Genomic DNA, 21,120 nt, shown 5'->3' on the forward strand with positions numbered 1-21,120 from the left:
CTACTTTTAAGCAACCTACTGCCTTAAGAGGCAGATCTGTGCATGTTGATTTATTAGATTACTATTTTTTAATTATTTTCTGCACTTGAGTGCCATAGGGGAAAAATCTGAGGTATCCTGAGACAGATTTCTTGGACTGTCTACTAACCATGCCAGAAGCCAGCTACACTCACACTCAATGCCCTCTCTACCTTCAGAGCCACTAGCTGCCTAGCAGAGCCTCTTTGGCAAAGCACAGATCAGCACCAATATGCTTCATTAGATTTTAGCTGGCTCCACACAGAGACAGCTGAGGTGTTGTTGCATCCTGGGGTTGAGGGGGAACCAGACAGTGACAGCACACATCTGTCTTGTCTTTCTCCATGCTGCAGAAGAGTTTATCACCAGACCTGTGTGCCACACACACACCTGGACCCAGCCAGGGTTCAGCAGTGGACCTGAGATGATTACTGCTCTCTGGCTCCACAGCAGTGAGAAACAGCCCAGAGCCCCTGTACAGCTGCAGATGTCTATTCAAGCGCCCTTGCAACCACCCAACACAATGTTTATTTGTTGGGATTTTGGTTTTTTCCCTTCAGGAAGGGCTGTTTTATTTAAAAATTGCTTAAGACCACTAGTCATTTTTGTTAGATGCTAACACTAATTACAATATAAACTTAGCAGCTCACACAGAGGGTAACTGTACCAGATAGCACCTACAAACAGCTTTTCTGAACTCAACTCTCGTTCTAGGAGCAGACCTTGAAACCACTGCAGTCCCTGTGAGTTGCCCTTTTCCAGTGCTGATTTTACATCACATTTGAATAGATCCCAACTCCTACGGGCATCCTGCAGACTTATTTTATGGTATAGCAATTCTTCGGATAGCAACCTCCTCTTACTGATTGTGAATTTGGTTTAAATTTGGAAGACTTGTATAAACATTTGCATTGCGGGTTTATTTGTTTGTGGGGGGTTTTTTTGTTGTTGTTTCCTTTTAGCCAAGCATTAACGTCATGTTTATAAACAGTAGATAGACTGGCACTAGTTGTTACCCCAGTAAAATCTATCTATTGCCAAGTAAGCATAAGCATGCTCCTAGTAGGGAAGAAGTGTTCTAGACCTACCTTCTTCCCGAAGCTTTGTAATAATGTCCTTGCTTTAAGTTTGGTGGGTGCCATTTGTAACCAGGTAGAAAAGCATCACTGCTTAAACAGGGAAGACAACTGAAGAGCTTTTGTACTTCTCAGCTTTCTTTGCTGGCATAACCAGTCCTGAGCAGTGCAGTCCTGGTGAGTGCAATCCGATAGGAGCCTTCTGGGGCAGTGCATCAAGCTCAGCAAATCCATCCTAGCAGCAAGCAACCTGATTTATATGTTACTATACTGCAACAGATGCTATGTTTAACTTTTCACTTCTCTTCCAGCTGTTGAGTTTTCAAATAAAATCTTTACTGAGCTTAAAAGTACTACTCAACTAGTCAGAAACTAGTCAACAATTGTAAAAATGTCCCTCACTGCTGTATGGCACTCACTTTTGAGGCACCTTCTCCTTTGGCAAGAGCTTGACTTGATGCACCAAACTTGACAAGATTCTCTGTCTGGTTCAGAAAGAATTTGATTAAAACTAATAAAATACAGACTGATGAGCATTGGATAAACTGTCTTGTTTTGTGCTTTGTTTCCAGTGTGTCGTTGGACATCATGGTGGCAGGTTTTAAAAAACCAACCAAAAAAAAGATTGGATTCTGGCATAAGGATTTTAAGGGGCTCTAAGAAATGCCAATAGATATTTCAGATTCATAGTACAGTTGTGAGTGCAGGTAGTATTGTAAGGGGGTGCCATCCCTGCCAAAGCCCTCAAGACAGTCTTTAAAGAATGGCAAGAACATAGTAGCAATGACCCCCTCCCTGCCCTAGCAGGAGATGCAGGGTCTCAGAAATGCCAAAAAAGTGAATTCGGTGAAATTAATGTTCGGAGTGCAGCAAATTTTGATGGGGCTAGAAAGGTCTAGATAAGCAGGCAATGCACAAGGAGCAGGAGATATTCTTCTCCCAAATGTAAAGCAGAAAAGCAAACATAATGAAGCGATGCATTTAATCTTTTCATTTAACAAGATTAAGAGAGTAATTTCCATCTAGATTTACAAATATTACGAAGAGTTTGTTGAGCTGTGTCTGAAACAGTAATACTGTTTACTGGTTATTTTAACATGATTATTGTTCTAAGTAATTCATAGTCCCAGAAACTGCTACCACTCCTGTATATCAAGGGCTATAGAGTACAACAGCTAGTATCTTAACAAACCTAACTCAGTTATCTTGATGTAGTTAGAGATCTGAATGAAGTCTGATAAATATTTGGCTTCTCCATTGGAAGTGCCATTATATTTAGTATCCAGATTCATCTATAACTGTCAGTTTTTATTTGAACAGACAGATTTTCTTCAGATATTCTGTTATAAATGGTCAAAAATAAAAAGCTTGTCTCTCAATTTATTACTGCCCTGTTTTCAACTCCTTTATCCTCTCCTTTGATGCAGAAAGGGAGTATGCTCTTCACAATCCCCATTCTATAAACTCCAGTCTGCTCTCCCACTGTTTTTGCATCTCCTATGGGTAACCAAATTCATTAGTCATTGAGGTATTATGTAGATGAACGTGGATGTGAATGGGTGCTCTGATGAGCAATTTAACAGGTACTTCTTGGATGTATCAGAAACTTGACCACTGCCAATTGTCAGGAGCTTTGGAGTTGGGCATCAGCTGAAGGGGCTGACAGGGAAGGCCCAAGGGAGGAGAATGAAGCTGTTTAAGAGTTAGGGATCATAGTCTTGGATTTAGGTGAAATTTAGCATCAAATTCTTTCCTCCGAATTAGCAGTTGCATTCCATTCTCATCCCTCCTACCTTCTTGGCATGTAACAATTCATTTGTCCCTCGGTTTCTTTATCAGTGAGACAAGAGAAAAATCTCACATCCTGGTACAGGCATCTGACAGTAAAAGGTAAAAATACCTGTCTGTCTGTTCATCCCCACACTAATATTTCCTGCAAGGAAGCCTATAGGAAAAATCACATTCCAAGCAGGTCAATTTACTGAAACTAATAACTGGAGAGCTCGCCTGGTACTGGCTTGCATATTGCTCCAATCTTTCCTAGTTCAGGGCAGATACTGTTTGTGGGCAGGAAGGAGTCTGAAGAAACAGCAAAATGCTGAAACAGCAGATAACAGTGTGCTCCCTCGGCCAGACACCCATTTAGCTATGTTTCAGTCCCAGGGCACTTGACTTGCTTTGTTTTAGATAATGTGCAGTGCTCTTCCTCCCTAATGTGGTCATGTTTACAGACATAGCCTTTATGTCAGTGGCCCCTTCAGGGGAGTGTATAGCTGACCAATTCCACAATACTGGAGCATCAGGACCAACCTTTCACTGACCCTAAACTCACCCTTTCTAGGTAGTCCAGCATGGAGGCGTTTTCCCAAGAGATATGTAACGGCTGAAGTGTAGTTATTTCTGGCAGAGACCCAACAGCTAAACAAAATTAACTGTGCCGCTTCTCTCATTGCTTCTAATCTTTGGGCAATTTTTTTCAGGAAAACCTGAAGAGAATTCAAAACCCTAAAGGAGACCTTTAACTTTTTTTTATTAATCCCCCTCTCCAGTCTCACAGACTTTCTCTGCCTTTCCAAAGTCTTCAGGGAATGCTCTTGCACTTTCCAAGCAAAGCCTCTTCTAAGCTGGCCCGTGACAAATGCTCTCTTCTGTATCCTTCCCTCCTCCCTTCTCAACTCTGTTAGATGGTCAAAGGACCTGCCTGGTTACCGACCCACTTGGCAGAGCAGTTTTCTCTGATGCCTTTCTTTGCAGACTTGCCAGCCCCCAGGGATTGGCTCAGCAATCTTAACTAGCACAAACACTACACATTCCTGCATGCACATGCGTACACATGGATCATTTGTCCCCTACTCCTCGCTCTTGGTGAGTGTCTTTGGGGACAGGCTAATAACTAAGGTCAAATAACTAGGATACAATTCAAAAGAAACCAAACCACTTAATACTATTTTTAAAGAAGTTTCCGCAATCTTTCTGTATTTTCTATTATTTTTATACTTTCTATTGTTTGTCATTATTGCGCTGAGATAACCTCTAACAAACCTCTTGGAGCTAGCAACTTTAAACATCTTTAAAAATAAGTATTTTTAAAGAAAACTGTTCCTTGGAATAACACTTCATCACAGTATTTGGGTTTTTGGGAATGACATCTCACAAGATTTAAAAAAAAACAGTGAAGAGTAACAATTTTAGATTTTGATCCACAGAGATTTAATTGGAATGGAAGGCAATGTGAATTAAAAGTGACCTTGCATTGACAATTGTGTGCGAAGACAAAATTAGTTTAATAGCAAATATTTTTAAAAAATGAATAGTCTTTAAAGATGCTAGGTATAAAAAGAAAACTAAGGGTAGCAAAGGTCTGCTGTTAACAGAAAATAGTACGATATGCCGCCTTGCTTCAGCCCTGACAGAAAAATGTGACGTACAAAAATCTACTTTAACAGGAGAATACAGCCACAAGTAAGAATAAGGGAACAACAGTGTTCAGTAAACATGAAAAAGCTGGTTTCAGATTGACAGGACCAGTTCAAAGAAGCTAATCAATTCTATCATGAAGCAAACAGTTTTTAACTCTGTATATGACAAGAACCTAAAGTTCAGAAAGTTCAGCAGGAAGGCGGTAGGCATACTAGCTGGAATCTGAAGGAAGGCAAAAAAATTAGGATAGTTTAAGAAAATCTGACCAATTAGGAAAGACTAAAAGGCTCAGACAATTAAAAACAGGCAAACACATTTTTTAACTTTATAAAACAAGGATATTAAGTCAGTTTAAATCCAGTATCCCAAAGTTACTGCAAAGATCCCAGAGTCACAACTCATGTGCAGAGAGCCACAGGAGAAAAAAACAAAACAAAACCAAACCCAGCTAATCCAAGTCTGTGTATTTGTGACTCAGATATTCTTTAAAATAGCATGGGTGTAACTGATACTACCACGCTACAGGATGGGTGGATTGGTCACCAGCCAGTCCATATATTTCTAATTCTGTAAAGTTGTTCTTGTTAGGGGTTCTTTAGATAGAAAAAAACCCAGCTTTTTTTCTGCTCAAGTGATTACCTCTTCTGTTCTGTACTTGTTTGTTATACCAGTTATTAGCATTAATTTTATCAGAAGAGTTATAGAAAAATATGGAAAATATGTAGAGTGGAAAAAACAACTGACTAAAGACCCCCCATACACCACTAAGTGGCCTCTCCGTGGTGCATGCTCACAGGCCTTAGTGTGAAGCACTAAGAAATGCAGAAGCAGCCGTAGCAGGACACTTGCCTAGTGAATGCTTTCCTTGCTGTGGGACGACTACCCACCATGAGGCTATGGAGGGAGTAATTTTGGCCAACCTAACTGGCAGAGTGTTTGGTGTATGTCAAACTAAGCCATAGCGCAAAAGCTGCATCTCTCTCTTTACAAGGCTGTAAGTCTGAATTACTCTTTTAACAGACTGAACTAGACTAGTTTTGGTAGCAATAAAATTGATGTATATTAATTAGGATTTATAGAATGAAGTGTATGTTATGATCATATTTTCTCAACTACCTTGTCACAGAAAACAGAAATTGCTGTAAAAATTTCAGTACTCATGCAAAGTTAGGCCTCATTAAAGAATACTCTTTCTTACTGCAGTAGACAGTACTCCTCCAAAACCGTTCCACTGTAGCAAAATCTGCTGCTGCAGTCTAAGCCCATGTCAGATTAACTGCAAACAAGAAATACAGGTAGCATTTCCCTCTGTAGAGCTACATTTTTATTGGCTTAAAATTGAATGTAGTAGCAGTAATGGAATAAGCAATTAAAATGTAAAGTTAAACCCAAGAGCTAGGGCATTTGATGTCTTTTATGGAGTCACTGAGCTAATGCTAGTGTTTGCCTCACCCTGGAAGGAAAACATAAGCCAGGAAACAGTATTTATGCTTTTTGATGCTCTAGACACTAATTATTCAGCTATGACAAACAAAATCAAGTCTTATGCTACCTTGTTATTCTTGTTTAATGACTGCATCTTCAGTGTGCAGATTTTCTGTTGCCCCCAACTCACTAAACCTAACTATGCTACTATTCATGTCTGATTTAAAAGACAAATATCAAAGACAATCAAATTTCTATTCTGGGTCAACACCATGCCAACACAAAGCCAGGAATACACAAAGCCAGGAATACACAGTAGCACTGTGCTCTACTACTTATTTGCAGTCAGGAGGGTTCCATCAACCACAAGCCGGACTGACCTGAATAATGAAAGCTTAAAACATATGCATAGCCTTTGCTGGTTTGCAGTCACTAGCACTATTACACCATCCAGTTGTGATGCCTGCTTTATGGAAGACACATGGATGCTTTCTCATTCCTCAGCTGGTCAGTATGTGTATGCTGGTGAAAATTGCCTCATACTGCATTCACCCTGTTAAAAAACAACATGATGATTCCAAACAAAAAGATAAAATAGTCTGGTGGATATACATAAATATTTATTATCAGTTTAACTTCATTTTACTAGAAGTCTTTAAACAGTTTTTCTTTTTTTTTTTTTGCCAAAATGTTGCATCTATCTGACAGAGTTGCTACTGTCATAGCTTCCCTGCACTGGGAATGCACAGCTTACACTTAGATTCCAAAACAGTCTATTCAAGATAAAGAACCTTCAACTTTAGTGCATATGGAGCTATTTAAAGATTGGTAAGAAGAACTCCCCCCTCCCAAATTAAGAGTCTGTTACAAAGATTTCATTATCAAAAAGTGAATATACAAATACTAAAAAAATGCTGGCTTGAAAAAGTGATTTCAGAATTTACTGTACACATTGTAACAATTTATTATATAAGCTGCTTCTACATGCAAGCAGATCTTACATTTGGTGTAAAACATTTATACACATTCTTTACAATTTGTACATATTTAAATGGCTGTATCAAACAACACCGCGCTATGGAATTTTGGAAGCAAACAACTAAAATTGGGAGGAGAAAAAGACAAGGTTTATAAAATGTGAACAAAACTCGTGACACTGAAAAGACTTAGGCTTAGTCTCGTTTGGTTTGGTTTCAGGTTATTCAGGCAGACCCAGATTTTACTTCTAGCACACAAAAGTAACACCAACGCAAAACAGAGTAAGGCAACTATTGAACCAGCAGACTGTACCCATCACTTAAATGGCTTATAGGCAAAATGCCTGTTTTAGGATTTTTCTTTCCTAAAATGTTTATTTTCTAGGCACATTTTAGCAAAACTGCATTTTGGCTTTCCTGCTTGCCTATGGCAAGAATTACTGTAGTTGGTGCCCATTGTGAACACAGGTGGTGGTGGCTTTTTTGGTTTGATTCTGTGAAAAGCCAAGGCCTCAAATGGTATTTCAGTAGTATGAAAGAGGACGCTGATAAAGGAGGATGATCAAAGCACAGAGTTTGTGTGATAACTAATGTGGTTATTCAGTACTTTTGCCACCTTTTAGTTTGCATTAGAAGGCAACGAAAAGTTAACCCGACCCAATAGCATACCATACCACTACACGAAGACCTGAGCTTAGTTGGAATCTGGGGACTTCTACTATTTGTGGTTAGATGTGGCAGTGTCCCCTCTGCTGAAACACTTCAAACTCTCAGAGGGGAAGCTGGCTCTGTACAGCACTAAGGAACACCAGTGCCTTATGACATAACATTGGGGGTGTCAAAGTGCTGGTATGGGAAACTGTTTTTCACATCTTCCTGAATGGCTCGTTCCTTGTTTGTACTTTGTCTTCTTATAGAGTGCATAGCAAGAAAGAGTGAGCCTGACATAAGCTCTGAGTTGGTGTGCCACAAGTACAAGATTTAGTTAGAAGGAAAAAGAAGAAAGGGAAGAATGAATTATATTTACCAGAAGTCATAATTGGAACGATGTGCCATGGCTGCATATGGGAAGCAAAACTTAAGAACAAAACATTCATTCAGGAGATTATCATGAACATGTGCCAGAAACATACACAAATATAATTCCTCCTGGTTACTGAATTGCTAGAGAGGTCAATTGAATATAATACTATTAGTTCATTTGCTCAAGTTTGTCCGCTTTCCCACTTAAAAAAAAAGGATACAAATGCATAACTCTGATGTTGATTATAAGATTTTGGAAGAACATCTAATAGACACAAGTCTTCAGTAAGTCCATGGCAACACATCAGTTTGATAATTTAGATCCCTATAACTGACAGCATTATCTAGCTGTTTTTATTTAAATGATGATACAAATGGGAGAGCATTCAAGATAAGAACACCTTATCTTATGATTTAGACTGATAAAGTAAAATTTAAATAACACTTTTTTTCTACAACTGATTCTTCTTCTTCTTCTTGGGTTGTTTGTTTGGGGTTTGTTTCTGGGTTTTTTTCCAGGTTTGGAGTTTTTTTTAAATTTTCTTTTTAGCAAAGGCTTTTTATTAGCATTGCCCCCACATCAGAAAAGCACTTTGGAGTTGTTCTTTATTGTTGACTACTCCTTATCCTCTACATCACAGGAAAGCGGCTGAGTGCCTGCCTCAGCTTCTGTGCAATCTGAAACAAAGAACACAACATATTTAATATGTAGTTACTTTACACTGTGCAGAAATATGATCGCAGAGTAAGAAATTAATTGTTTCCTCATTTGATGAAAAACTGCAGATTTTACTACAGGTTTTGTGTATGTAACAAATGTGGATAGAGCCTTTCTCAAATCTTCATTTGCGAAGCCTAGCCATGATGATGATGTGTACATAGGACTCTCAAAGCATTCCATTATAAAGACTTTCCTTCTCATATATACAGTTTCTGCCTTGCTCATTTTGTACTTTCACTACTAAGGTTGTGTTGGAGAAAGCAATGTAGGCAGGGCTGTCATCCTGCCTATTTGCTTAACTAGCACTGCACTACACAGGAGAGCTACAGGAACAAAGCCAGATTTTTCAGGAAACTCACTTCCCTACTGAAACAAGGCTGAAATATCAGAACAGAGCTTCTGTGCACTTCCCACAGCTCTCATGGTAGCCAGTATCCCACATATGAACAGGTACTGGGGGAGAGAGGAGTGATACAAGGAAACTGGTGAGGCTGCAACCAGGAGGGTCAGAACAGACTGGACAAAAGTCTGAAAGAAGGTAAGGGGAAACCTATGCCTAACCTCCATCAGATGTGTCAGAGAAAGTAAGCGAAGTGACCTCATGGGGACCTAAAGTTGTTGTCCACTAAAGATACCTCAGAAGTCCCACTGACAAATTTTACTGCTGTGAAGGGCAACCAGTTATTTATGAGACTCCTTTAAGTGATAGAAGTCAGTTTCCAGCACACTTAGACTTGCATGTTTTACCAGTATACCACATTAGAAAATTTATTTTCTGGTTTAATTATAAAAGCACAAGGAATGAGAAGAGTTGTAGGCCGAGTGCTCCATGTTAACATATTGAATGTCATCTAAACCCCTCCTGTCCCTTGTGCCCCACACTTGTGTACATTAGGCTTTAAATCATGGAAGCTTCCCTTCTTGCTCCCATCCTATGGGAGGAAAGTTCTGTTCAGATGTTTTACTGTTATATTCAGTGCAGTAGGCCTTGTTTACTGCACATCAGAGAACTAAAATTCTTTACCCTAGTAATGGTATTAAAAAAAAACCCTTAAGCTCTCAACAATAATGTTTCTGAAGACTGTTTTTTAGTTCTAATAGGTATGATAGTCATGTACCTAGGACAGTATCTGTAGGAAAATATTATTTTAACTCGTTCTTTGGGATGTGGCTTTTTTAACAATACTTTTTACAATTTTTTGTAAATTCTTCAAATATCTGCTCTATGGGAGAGGCTCATACAAAAAGATGGATTAAGTACTGTGAGTATTTCTTATAAAAGTAGCAGCACAGCACATTCCAAGAAAACAGCACTGAAATACCGCATCTTACCGTTTCATAAAACTGTGCCTGCTGCTCCAGATAGAGACGAATGACGCTGTTGTAGTCATAAATCCGGTTACTGTGGAAGTGATTCATCTCAGCTGCAATGAGACCCAGGAGACAAATTATTTTAGAGAAGCATTTGTAATTAGGAACAGTTGCACTCAGTTCAGGTTGGTAACTGTGCAACAGACTCAGTGTCCAGCCCTGCCAGCACAGTTACTGTTCTCATGCTTCCACAACCTGTTTTGCCTGCAGCAATCAAGTTATAATGGAACTGTTTGTAAAATTGGTAGGGTGTCGGTTACGCACTGATAAAATCTGGACACTTCCTGGACAAAGACAGGTTCTTGTATTACAGTACTCAGGTGCACAAAGATTCAATAAAAAACACAAGCAAAATTTTCTCCTACTGAGGTAACTGCTCTTTCCTGAAGTGTTTCCAACAGATTTTGGCTAGGACATTCAGATTTCCAAGGGTATGGATATCAAGTCATAAGCCACAGCTGTAAATATTTAGCTCAAAATAATAATAATAAAAAAAGATACAGCCAGTACTGTCTGACCCATTCTTGAATGAGGCTATTTCAACAGATACCTGAGAACCAGCATTACTGAATCCGTAACACCTTACATCACTTTCTACATCTCTTGTCAGATCACAGCTTAGGGCTGAAAGAAAAAGTTAAAATATATTTTGAGATATCAATAGAGGGAGAAGAAATATTCTAGATTGCAAAAGTCATCCTAGAAGCCTCTTCCACAATTGCCAGGTATACAGCACAATCCTCTTCTGTTACTGTGACCAGGAAAAAGGGGGTGGGGAGTTTTCTTCATTGTTTTTAAAATCAATTTTGTGTGCTACTCTGACTTTGTCACATAAAATATTGAGTACTCTTGGCTTTAAGCCAGCTAAAAAAGATGCAGCTCCCTCAGCAATGAGTAATCTCGCTGAAGTCAATAAAAGGATGAACTTAAGGGTTTGATATCCTGCAGGACTGAGCCCTGACTCCTCACTTTCCTGGTTTTTCAAGTGCGGTGTCCTGCATCTCATATTTACAACACCTCTAACCTAAAGAGGAAAAAATTCATTCAGTGAACATCCAGGAAATAAAATCTTATACACAAGAACATGAATCTCAACTGAATCATCTGACTAAACCATGAGTCAGAAAAACACCTCTGCACATGATGAACTGCTTCTTGTACCAGGGTCAATGCTTTTAATTTGAGACATTATCACTTCAAAATCAAAGAATCAGCCTGGGGCAGTTGTTTTGGGATTTTTAATTGCATTTTCAAAACATGTATCTTTTGCTATAGCAATGTGAGATTTTAAAAAAAAAGGAGGGGGAGGGGTGCAAAATAACTGCAATTCAAGAAAATCTAAGCAGGTTACAAAAAAACCGCTCTACAAACAACCCATGCCTAGCTCTTATTCCAGTACAAAGATTTTCTTTCGAAGTATGTTACTTAACTGATGTCTTTCAGAGGTCTATAACTTTGCCATTTAGCTTGGTTTACCTTGTAGTGCATAAGCCATGGTGCTCACACGTTTCACCATGTTCTGTTTGTCTTGTGGCGTTATTTTACTGGTTGCAACTAACTTATCACTTTCCTTCACTCTTTCTATTGCTCCCTGTAGAAACCAAATGCAGAAAAGATTAAAACAGTAGTCAACTTAGAGGCCTCTGTAGTAACCTAAAACACCACTAGCCACATTTTGAGTTTGCATGCTATACATATATATACACACACAATGACCGATTCTGCCTTCTCACATTTTCATCCAAAGTTTGTTATTTCACTTCATTGCCTTCAAGAGTCCTTGCAAAAAGTGAATTCGAACACAGGCATGAATAGTCATCAGCAAATTGAGTTTGGTTCAGGCAGTAATGCACAAGGGTATATACAAAAAGGACAAAAGGACCAACTTTCAAAATACAGCTGACTAATATAAATGACATCCAAGAGCCTCAAATTATCAAATGCCTGTAGAACCTTATTTACACATTGTACAAGATGAGGCAACATAAACTATTTTTCAAGAGACTACAACTCATTGCAATGCATAATCATCAATTCAGGAAAATCCTTATGTCACGTCAATAGCAAGCATAAAAAGATACGCCTCCCCTACACAATGTATTTTGCCAAACAACATTCAGCAGAATCTATTTACATGTCTCTTGGCTGTAAGTTTATGTTTCAAGCTTTAAAAACATTTCTCCTCTTTTTATGGTATTTTTCCCCGATGATTCTGTGGGATGAGGGACTGTAAATGTCCTGAAGAAAGAATATACAATCTGATATGCATTTTTCTTTGTTGCTCTCAGAAGTATGTTCTTATGTTTTAGTTTTATATATTTAACATTTCAAGTGATAAAAAAAACACAAGCACATACTTGTGTACTTGATTAATACTTCACAATTTTTAGTCTCCTGAAATACATTACAGCAGGCACATGACCATAAGGAGATCTCTAAGACCAAAAAAAAAAGCATAATATCCAAAACTAGACAGCATCATTTTTGTATTAGAGAGAAACAAGTGGTTGTTTCTTGTTGCTGGTGTCTTGTTTTGTTTGTTTGTTTTTTCTTCCTCCAGAAGCCCTAGTCTGGTTTTTTGATATTAAGAAACTTCCAGGCAGTGCGTGATTATTTATCACATATCAGTAAGCCAGCCATGTAAGTGTACACAAGTTTTCCTACAATACTGGTATGGTTTTAGTATCAACCATCACATAAGACTCAAATATTACAAATTTACACTACTGCTATTTACTACACCGGGACATGAAGAAAGTCACGAAGCTTCTACTGCTCTCTTATAGCAGAAAGTCATAATATTCTCAAATCTTGAAAGAAGTTCTAGTTTCCTTCCCCTCTAAGTACTTCTTATTTTAAAAATCAACACATCAGTTTCACAGAATTTTTAGTGTTTCTAGAAACAGGGGCCAGGTTGCAGCACAAATGCAGTGTACCAGACCACCACTTTTGCTGCTGTCCCTACTGCCCAACCCTTGAAAGGAAAGGCTCTTCACATACCTTATGAGCTGCTATGATGTCAGGGAAGCAACCGAGAAATCCCTTATATTCATGATTTGTTTCCATCAAAAAGTGAAGATCTTTCTTTGGCTAATAAACAAAGTATAAGTATTAGTAAAACTGTCTGTGGCATATTAACAATCACAAAAGAGAAACTATGATGGCAAAAAAGGGTGAAGGGGAAAAAAAGGAAGGAAAGAATATGAAAAAATAAAACAAAATATTGCTTATTGAAAGTTTTTCTTATATGAAAAGGTTTTTATTAAAATATAAGCCTTTTAGAGAAAGGCACTGAGCATCAGTGAGCAGATACCTCTGTTCCTTGTTTTACTCAACACTAACTTACAAAGTGAGGGGTTTTGCCTTAAATTTTTTCAAGCAAGATGACTTACCAATACAACCTCATTATATGTACAATCTCATTACATATACAAATATGTACAGGCAAAGGTGCATCTTCTTAGTTGTCAAGCAGGAAAGCTGTTTTAAGAATCTTGTCTCAACCTTGAGATAAACAGGATCTGCATTTTGGATACTTTAAGCTTAACAGACTAAAGATCAATGTATTACTTGAACACCAATCAAGGTTTATTTAAGCTAGATTTTTACTGAAGCAAGCAACTGCATGTCAAAGCAATGAAACACAGCCAAGATCTGGATCCTGTTGACATCTGGAGAGTGCACAGGGAAGGCAGAAACCCTATCCTTGGTTAATCATTGTTTTGTATCAGTAACAAAGGCAGCTCACTGACATCAGAAAACAAATATATTTAAAGAGGAAGTAAACATTTTAGTATTTTAGAAACCAAAATGTGGCTTTCTGATCCAACTGAAATACCCTCACATCACATCCCCTCTACGCTGGAGCAGTGAAGAAAGGAAGATGAAAGTGCACTGGAAAGTGTTAATAGCAATTTCATTTAACTGGCCTACAGCACTAGCAGTTATGTTTTAACAGAAGAGAAAAAAAAGTCAGAAGCATCCAAAAGGTGACATGTTTGTACACAGTATGCCAATGCATTCATAATACTCCTACCTGATCTGCTACAAGACTGGCAATTTCTTCATAGGTTTTCCCTGCTTCTGTTATTGCTCCATTGAGATCAGATTCTCCTAAAAGTAAACATAAATGTTCAAATTACAGTAAGTCAATTACAACAAGAAACTTGCCTTGATTCAAGGCAAATTTACAAAATAGTTTAAGTAATAAATACCTTGCCATCCTTTTACAACCAACAGTAATAAAGAATTTAGAAAAATATTAAAGGAGGAATAAACTGAAGATCTTGTAGAAAATGAAAGTTCTAACACAGTATTAGCACTATTTACTTTGACATTTCATATTTTTTGCAGTTTAAGAACATAGATAATCCCCCATATGTGGCAACAGAAGTGTACCAGAATGGAAAGGAAGGAAGAATAAGGAGGGTGACAAGAAAAGATCACCTAACAAAACTGAAGAACACCTGATGTTCTGATTTTTAGTAAATGATTTTCATACCTTATAAGCAGTCAATTCTGCACAATGCCCTACAAAATAGTGATGCTATCCCTGAGCTCTCCAAGAGTGCTGGACCATAGGTCAATGGGCAGATAAGCAGAAGGAGGCTCGAGTAACTTTTTTTCCTTACCAACAAGATTTCTGACCCTTTAGGGAACTCTCAGATAAAATTTTCAAGGTCTGTAAAAATCACTGGCTTTCAGACTGAGTTTCTAACTTTCATCATCATACAAAAGAGATCAAAGGGCCCAACAATCTACACTTAACAATACAGACATCACCACAAATCCTAAGCTAGACAACATCACAAGCACTCATAACACTGTATTACTAACAGGACAATACTACGTGGGACAAAGATGGAAACAAGCCTTACATTCTTGTATTTTTCGTGCCACTTCACTTTCCCAAAAGACCACAGACTTTTTCCATCCTTTTTAGCTTGTCCAAAGCATGTAGTCAACGGTACAGAAAGCAAGTTGAGGTAGAGAGTAGAAAGGGGAAGGTATAGTTTGCAGATATCAAACTTCGGTTTAAGAAAAAAATATGTCTTGATATTAGGCAGGGGTTAGTCTTTTATGAACATTTTGGTTTTATTCTATAGATATTAATCAGTGACTTCATTGAAAATTACCATCGATTTCATTAACGATTAATCTGAACATTAGTATCTTCTTTTACTATAACATATGGTTTAATCTATGTTAGAGGTTTATTATATAGGATCCCTTCATTTTAGCATGTCCTAAAGGAAACAATGACTGAATGTTGCTTCAGGTCTATCAATTGATTCTTACTTTCCATTAGACTGGTTTCATAAAGTTCAAAACCTTTGAGGGAAAGTGACCGATCCTAAAAACTAATAAGTCCAGTAACAAAACACTGCTAGAGAAATCATTATTTTTCTCCTATTTGAGCCTATTAGGATAAAATAAAACTAAAACTACCATAAATTCCCATTATGAGATCTAAGAGGTATATAATTCAGAAGATAACTTTGCCTTTTTTGTAAAATAATAAAAAACCCCTGGAGATGATCGATTTCATTATTTTGAGCAGGCTAAAATAATTCAGTATTTCAGAATTCCCATGTCTGCTCAGAAGGAACCTGGAAGTAACTCCTGCTTTTGCGTTAAAACATGGGGTGGATTTAGAGTCAGAAGCCAGGTTGGTCTAGATGATGCTGTTCATTTTATAATGCCGTAAAAGACAATGACTTTTCCTATCTGGACAAAAAGAAAGAGGAAGAGCACGTATATTTAAGTTGAAAGAGAAAATCCTCCCTTTCTGTGCAGAGCTGACTCAAGGAACCTTCATAGATTGGAGCTTTAAGGAATCTGGACACACCCTCCCAACACTGATCCTCTTTCATTTGGGGCAGCAGGGCACAAAAACAGCTTGTAGAAGGCACAGGGTGCATTAAGAGTTTTTTCTACTAGCAGAGGCATTCATATGTCTCCAAAAGTAGGGCTAAGGGATAGTATACCTAAAAGTTGTTCCAAACAGTGGATCCCAACAATAGATAGGCACACCAGTGGTAGATAAATTTCTGCAGCTCCTCAAGCTGCATCCTTTTGTTCTACCGTCTCTTTTTTGGGTAGTGCTGGGGCATTCTTAAAGAGTCAGAGTTCATCTCTCACCTGAAGCACCTGTCAAGTTACACATTATCAGCAGTGTCATGCCATGCTCACTTGTGTAGGTCACTCCCTACACCAGTCCACCTGTCAGAGATACCACTTGCAACTCGCATGGCCATCCATTAGAACTTGAATTCCAGCAGCAGATTGCTCACAATTACTTTTTCAGCATGGGTTTTGGTCAGAGTTTTGTTAATTGGATAGGGAAGAGTCTCTAGCATTCTCAGCTTCTGAACTGATGCAGCTTCTTAACTCAAACCACGAAAGCTGAGCTGAGTCCTAGTGCAAGGGTATACCAGGATGTCAGGGGTTCTTTAATCAAGAGAAAAGTAGAAAGCCCCAAGCACTTCTGGCATTTATAACAAAATTATGCCAGTGTGCAAGAAACAGAGGGGGCTTAAAAGCATTGACTGAAGGTAGTTATAAAAAGAACAGTTAAAATGGCCAGTAATATTCTACAGATATTTTAATCCAACCAGAAGGAGAAACTGATATTTTTGTTTACAGACCTGCATACTGTCACAAGGAGATGAAGGAAGATGTAAAACTATAACGAGCCTTTTGGAGATGTTTGATAAAGCATCTCTTAGCAGTTCAACTGCTTTGTAAAAGCCAAGGATAAAAATTTCTGAAGGAATACACCAGATGTATTGAGGGAACTAATAATTTGTAAGGTTTGACTGGGACAGTAGAATTTTTTTTTTTCAAGAAGTGTTTTTGTTTTCTTTTCTTTCAAAGCATGTTTTAATATAATTCAATGAAAAAACTGTAAAGTTTGATGTACTAGTAGCAAATTCTTGCAGCAAAATTTTTCTTGATAAGCACATCTCAGACTGATGAGTTTAGCACACAAGAAGCTTTTAAGGCAAGATTTTTGTTGCTAGCTGGAAGGATAGTGAAACTTGCATGTAACACCCTAACAGAATTCCTGAGGGGTGATGTGGGATTAAGAGATTTTACTATGGTTGAATGGCATACCCATCATTCACGTTTTCTTAATACAGGAGAAAGTCTCATCCAGATTTGGTGCTGCAAATGAGAAGCCATGCTATTTAAGGCTGTGTTGACCTAAGAGCATCATACAATACAGTAAGATAGGCAACATACTGCCAGGCTGAAAGACACTTCCAGCCATGTTCTGGTGCTGTCCAATATGCATTTTTAGACAAGGATCATACTTGCCAAACACACACACATTCTTAAAGCCAATTGAACAGTATATAGGCCCAAGGACAATTTAAATCAGAACCTCTCAATGTGTCCTTAATAGTTTTAAAGGTACCTTTGCCTCTGCAAATACTGGGGACAGATTGCTAATATGCACTGTGGCTGGCAACTAATTGATAAGGCTCATTCTGTAGCACGAGAAAAAGAGCTCGTGTGAATCAGATTAACAAGTGCATCTTGCCTGGTGCAGTCTTAAACATTTTAGGCTGGAAATCAGAAAAGGCAGTAGACATTTGCAGAGCAAACAGGCAGCACTAATGAAAGTGGTGAGGACAGTAGATACGTCCCATCCTAACTATGCAAATGAACCAACTAACAGTGTATTCAGAAGTCAGAAGTCAGCTACCGGTAGCTGGAAGTGTTTGTGTCATCAAATCAGTCACTGCAATCCTCAGTATGCTTGAACTTCTGGAACTCTAGTATTTAAACAAACCAACCAACCCCTCAAAACAAACAAACAAACCCACAAACAAACAAAACCCTCAAAACAAACAAACAAACAAACCAAAACCAAAAGGCAAGGATGAAGAGATTCAGTTCCCAACAGAAAGTGAACTGAGTGCCTTTAAGCATGGCTGAATGAGCCGTTCCTCTTTACTGATGGTCCAGAAAAATCATACCTCATACTCAGCCTAGATACTACTTCTTCATTTGAAGGAATGTGCCCTCTTTTAAATACTGAGATCAGGAAAGCTGCATCCTATCGGTTTAAATCCAGGTGCTTACATCTCTTGCACAGAATCGGCTTAATCCACAGACCTGTACCACATGGAATGATCAAGTGAAATTGTACATGAAGAGCAGGCAGGACAAAGTGAAGGCAGCAGTGATGAAGATATTTAAAAGCCACATGTCCATTGTACTTGCTCTCTCTTCCTGGGAACTCCAATTAAAAAATAAAGAATCCTATATATTATTAATTCAGAAAAAATACACTGGTATACCAGTTATTGAAAAGAGCAAAATATATGGAATCAGAGCAAAGGCATGTGTGGGAAGGGAACTTTCTGCAACAAGATACTAGGGTGCAACCAGACACAACTGGGCAAACGGCAAAGAGACATCCTTGCCTTGTTCTCAAGCATCATGGGATCTATTTTTTCATACCATTCCAAGATGCTTGAAATCAAATTGAAGCTTTCCTTCACTTGCTGATCTGCAATTTTGTATCCTTGCTTTAAGCCGTATTGTTTTCCCTTTACCCTGGCAAAAAATGTGTGTCATAGCTCAAGCAATTTTCAGTCCTTTTTCAAGAATTCTTGCTGCAGATTCTATCCAGCTAGGACTTACAGTTCTCTAACCCATGCTAAGAGTACATAACCATGCAAATCCTTTACTTCATTCTCACATCCAAAAGTAACTTTTTAGGCAATATGCTGTGCTCCAATTCTAACTAAGCAGTCATCCTGTTGAAGAACAGGACACAGATGAGAGCAAACTACAGGGACTACGCCTATTTCCAATGCTTCCAGCCACAGAGAATCTGGGTTTCAGAAGGTTGTACTTTAATACATGGTTTATGGGGCAAAATGTTCTAAGAGTACAAAGCAAGAGATAAATGAGTAATCAGAGTAAGTACTGGTCAACTAATAGTTCAAAGACAGAAACATTTCAGGAAGCCTCTATGCTATAACATATAAGGTTTTAGAACAGAGCAAATTTGCTATCAAGTCTAGAAAAAAAACCCCAAAAGCCAAACACATTTGAAAGGAGAATTCCAGAGGAAACTGACTCAATAGGCTTCCTCTATATATGAGGAAATATTTTCCAGTTATCTGGAAAACATCAGCAAAGCTTAACATATCAAAGCAGGATTTGAAGTTTGATCTAAAGATTACATTTTAGGAGAACTTTGAGCTATTGATGCCCTCCTTTTCCCTCCCACAACTTTCATACCTAAGATGACAGGCTCTAAGGGCTCTTGAAGAGAAGCAAGGGTGAAGGACAAGAAAAGGCTACAGTAGCCAACCCTCCAGCCCACATAATCGATTACAAAATACTGTAATAAGTTTTCCATCCTCATGTGGAGTTGTTGTATCATGAAGTCACACAATAGTTCTGTGACAACTATTTTCAGTGCCACATTTTCTTCCCTTTCCTTTTGAAATCACAAAAAATGCTACAGCAGGTTTTGTCAGTGAGGTCAGTGACCAGATTATATATTAAAAGATCAAGCTAAACTTCACCACCACCACTAACACACCACATGATTATACAGTGAGAGAAAACAAGACTGCAAACTAGAATATGACAACCCTATAATATATACAGGGAAACAAGTTTTCAATATGTTTTCCGGAATCATGTTTGACATCTAAAGCTCAAAGAGGAAAGCATTAAGGTCTTCAAAAAAAAAAAAAATTAGCATGATATGATTAAAATACCTCTTTTAAAGTACAAATGAAGCTATAGAAGTACCTTGGTATCCACTAGTGCTGAAGACCAGTGCCAGGGTCTGCAATGCTTTTCCTATCTTCTGGTATTCCTTGGGTAGTGCTGAAAGTGGGAAAAGGATAAGGAAAAGAGGGGAAACAGAAGAAAAAAACCCATAAGGGTGAGATTAAATCTGCAGCATTTCCAAAACTTGATAGAAGCAGATGTCAAAAATAAGTTTCATGTTTCCTCTAGTGACACATTTACAATCATGTTCTTACCCCCTCCCCTGCTATACATGTTACAAAACTGGATAAAGCAATTGCAATCTGTACTCTTGAAAGGTACAAACAGTTAGGGGAACAGTGTGTGAATGTTATTAGAAAACAAAAAAAATTCACTGCACTCCTAGCTCTGTCCTCCTAAGCAACTGGTGAGATTTTTTCCCTCCCCCTCATGGGGGGAGAGGGGAAGTGCAGGAACATGATATGGAGATTTTAAGGGAAGAGATTATTATACAGATCTATAATGTCTAAACTCTCCTCAAATCATGAATTTTATATTTAAAGGCACCAGAAATTAAGATTATCTAGGGATAAAAAGTAATGCAAGTATCTGAATAATAAAATTGTTTTTATAATCTGTTTATTGAACACGCATGCATAAATTGCTTCATCACAATTAACTCAATCAGCTGTGATTTATGAACGCATTCATTATTAACACTTTGAATAGCACCACTCCAGAAGCTTAAAAAGCAATCTGAAAAGCGAAAGCAATTTTTTATATGCTACCTATGCTAGCAGAAAAAACCTCAAGTAGATGTCGATTTTCTTATTTAATATTTGTATTCAGAGGGTACACTGTTCAAGCAAATAGAAGGTTTTTAGCTTCCCTAGCATTAATTACAACCTGATTTTTACAGAAGAACCCCTTTGTGTGGTATAAAAAACACCACAAAAACCAAAACAAAAACCAAGCCCCCCAAACTACATGATTTTATTGATTATCTTTGATCAAGCTCTTGTCCAGAAGTTAGACTATTTATGAGAACTGGTATGTCTTATACAACAAGTAAAATTCAGACTATTAGAATTCTCTTATCAGCCATTAAATTGTTACTGAATTCCCAGTGTAAACTTCAGTGAAGATTGGTTTCTTTTCACTTGCATTTAAGAAGTTTCCACTGCAAGTAATTTTAAATATCATTGAATGAAAGGCATGTAATTATGGCTCAGGAAGTGCCAAAAATACTTCTGATTAAGAGTCAGGACTAGAGCTGACGGGGAACTTAAAACCTAAGAGACTAATAAAATTCTTCAGTTTTGCATGTCCCAATTTACTTGTCTCT

General features: G+C 38.0%; 1 protein-coding gene across 3 annotated transcripts in view; it reads right to left on the reverse strand.

Moving 5' to 3' along the window:
• Positions 1–6,537: 6,537 nt before the first annotated feature.
• SNX9 (sorting nexin 9) overlaps positions 6,538–21,120 on the reverse strand; it is a 60,046-nt gene continuing 45,463 nt past the window's right edge. For 2 of the 3 annotated variants that reach the window (XM_039387390.1, XM_039387389.1), the window contains exons 13-18: positions 19,815–19,892; positions 14,068–14,144; positions 13,032–13,121; positions 11,508–11,622; positions 9,993–10,084; positions 6,538–8,617 (exon numbers count right to left, since the gene is read on the reverse strand). In XM_039387390.1, coding sequence (XP_039243324.1) covers positions 8,570–8,617; positions 9,993–10,084; positions 11,508–11,622; positions 13,032–13,121; positions 14,068–14,144; positions 19,815–19,892 — 500 coding nt within the window. In that variant the 3' untranslated portion in view covers positions 6,538–8,569. Of the gene's footprint in view, positions 8,618–9,992; positions 10,656–11,507; positions 11,623–13,031; positions 13,122–14,067; positions 14,145–19,814; positions 19,893–21,120 lie in introns of those variants that run through there. The other variant, XM_039387391.1, reaches the window with a different exon arrangement.

The sequence above is a fragment of the Pipra filicauda genome, unplaced genomic scaffold (genome assembly GCF_003945595.2).
Source record: "Pipra filicauda isolate LSUMZ 115617 unplaced genomic scaffold, ASM394559v2 scaffold55_size4083901_pilon, whole genome shotgun sequence".
Lineage (NCBI taxonomy): Eukaryota > Metazoa > Chordata > Aves > Passeriformes > Pipridae > Pipra > Pipra filicauda.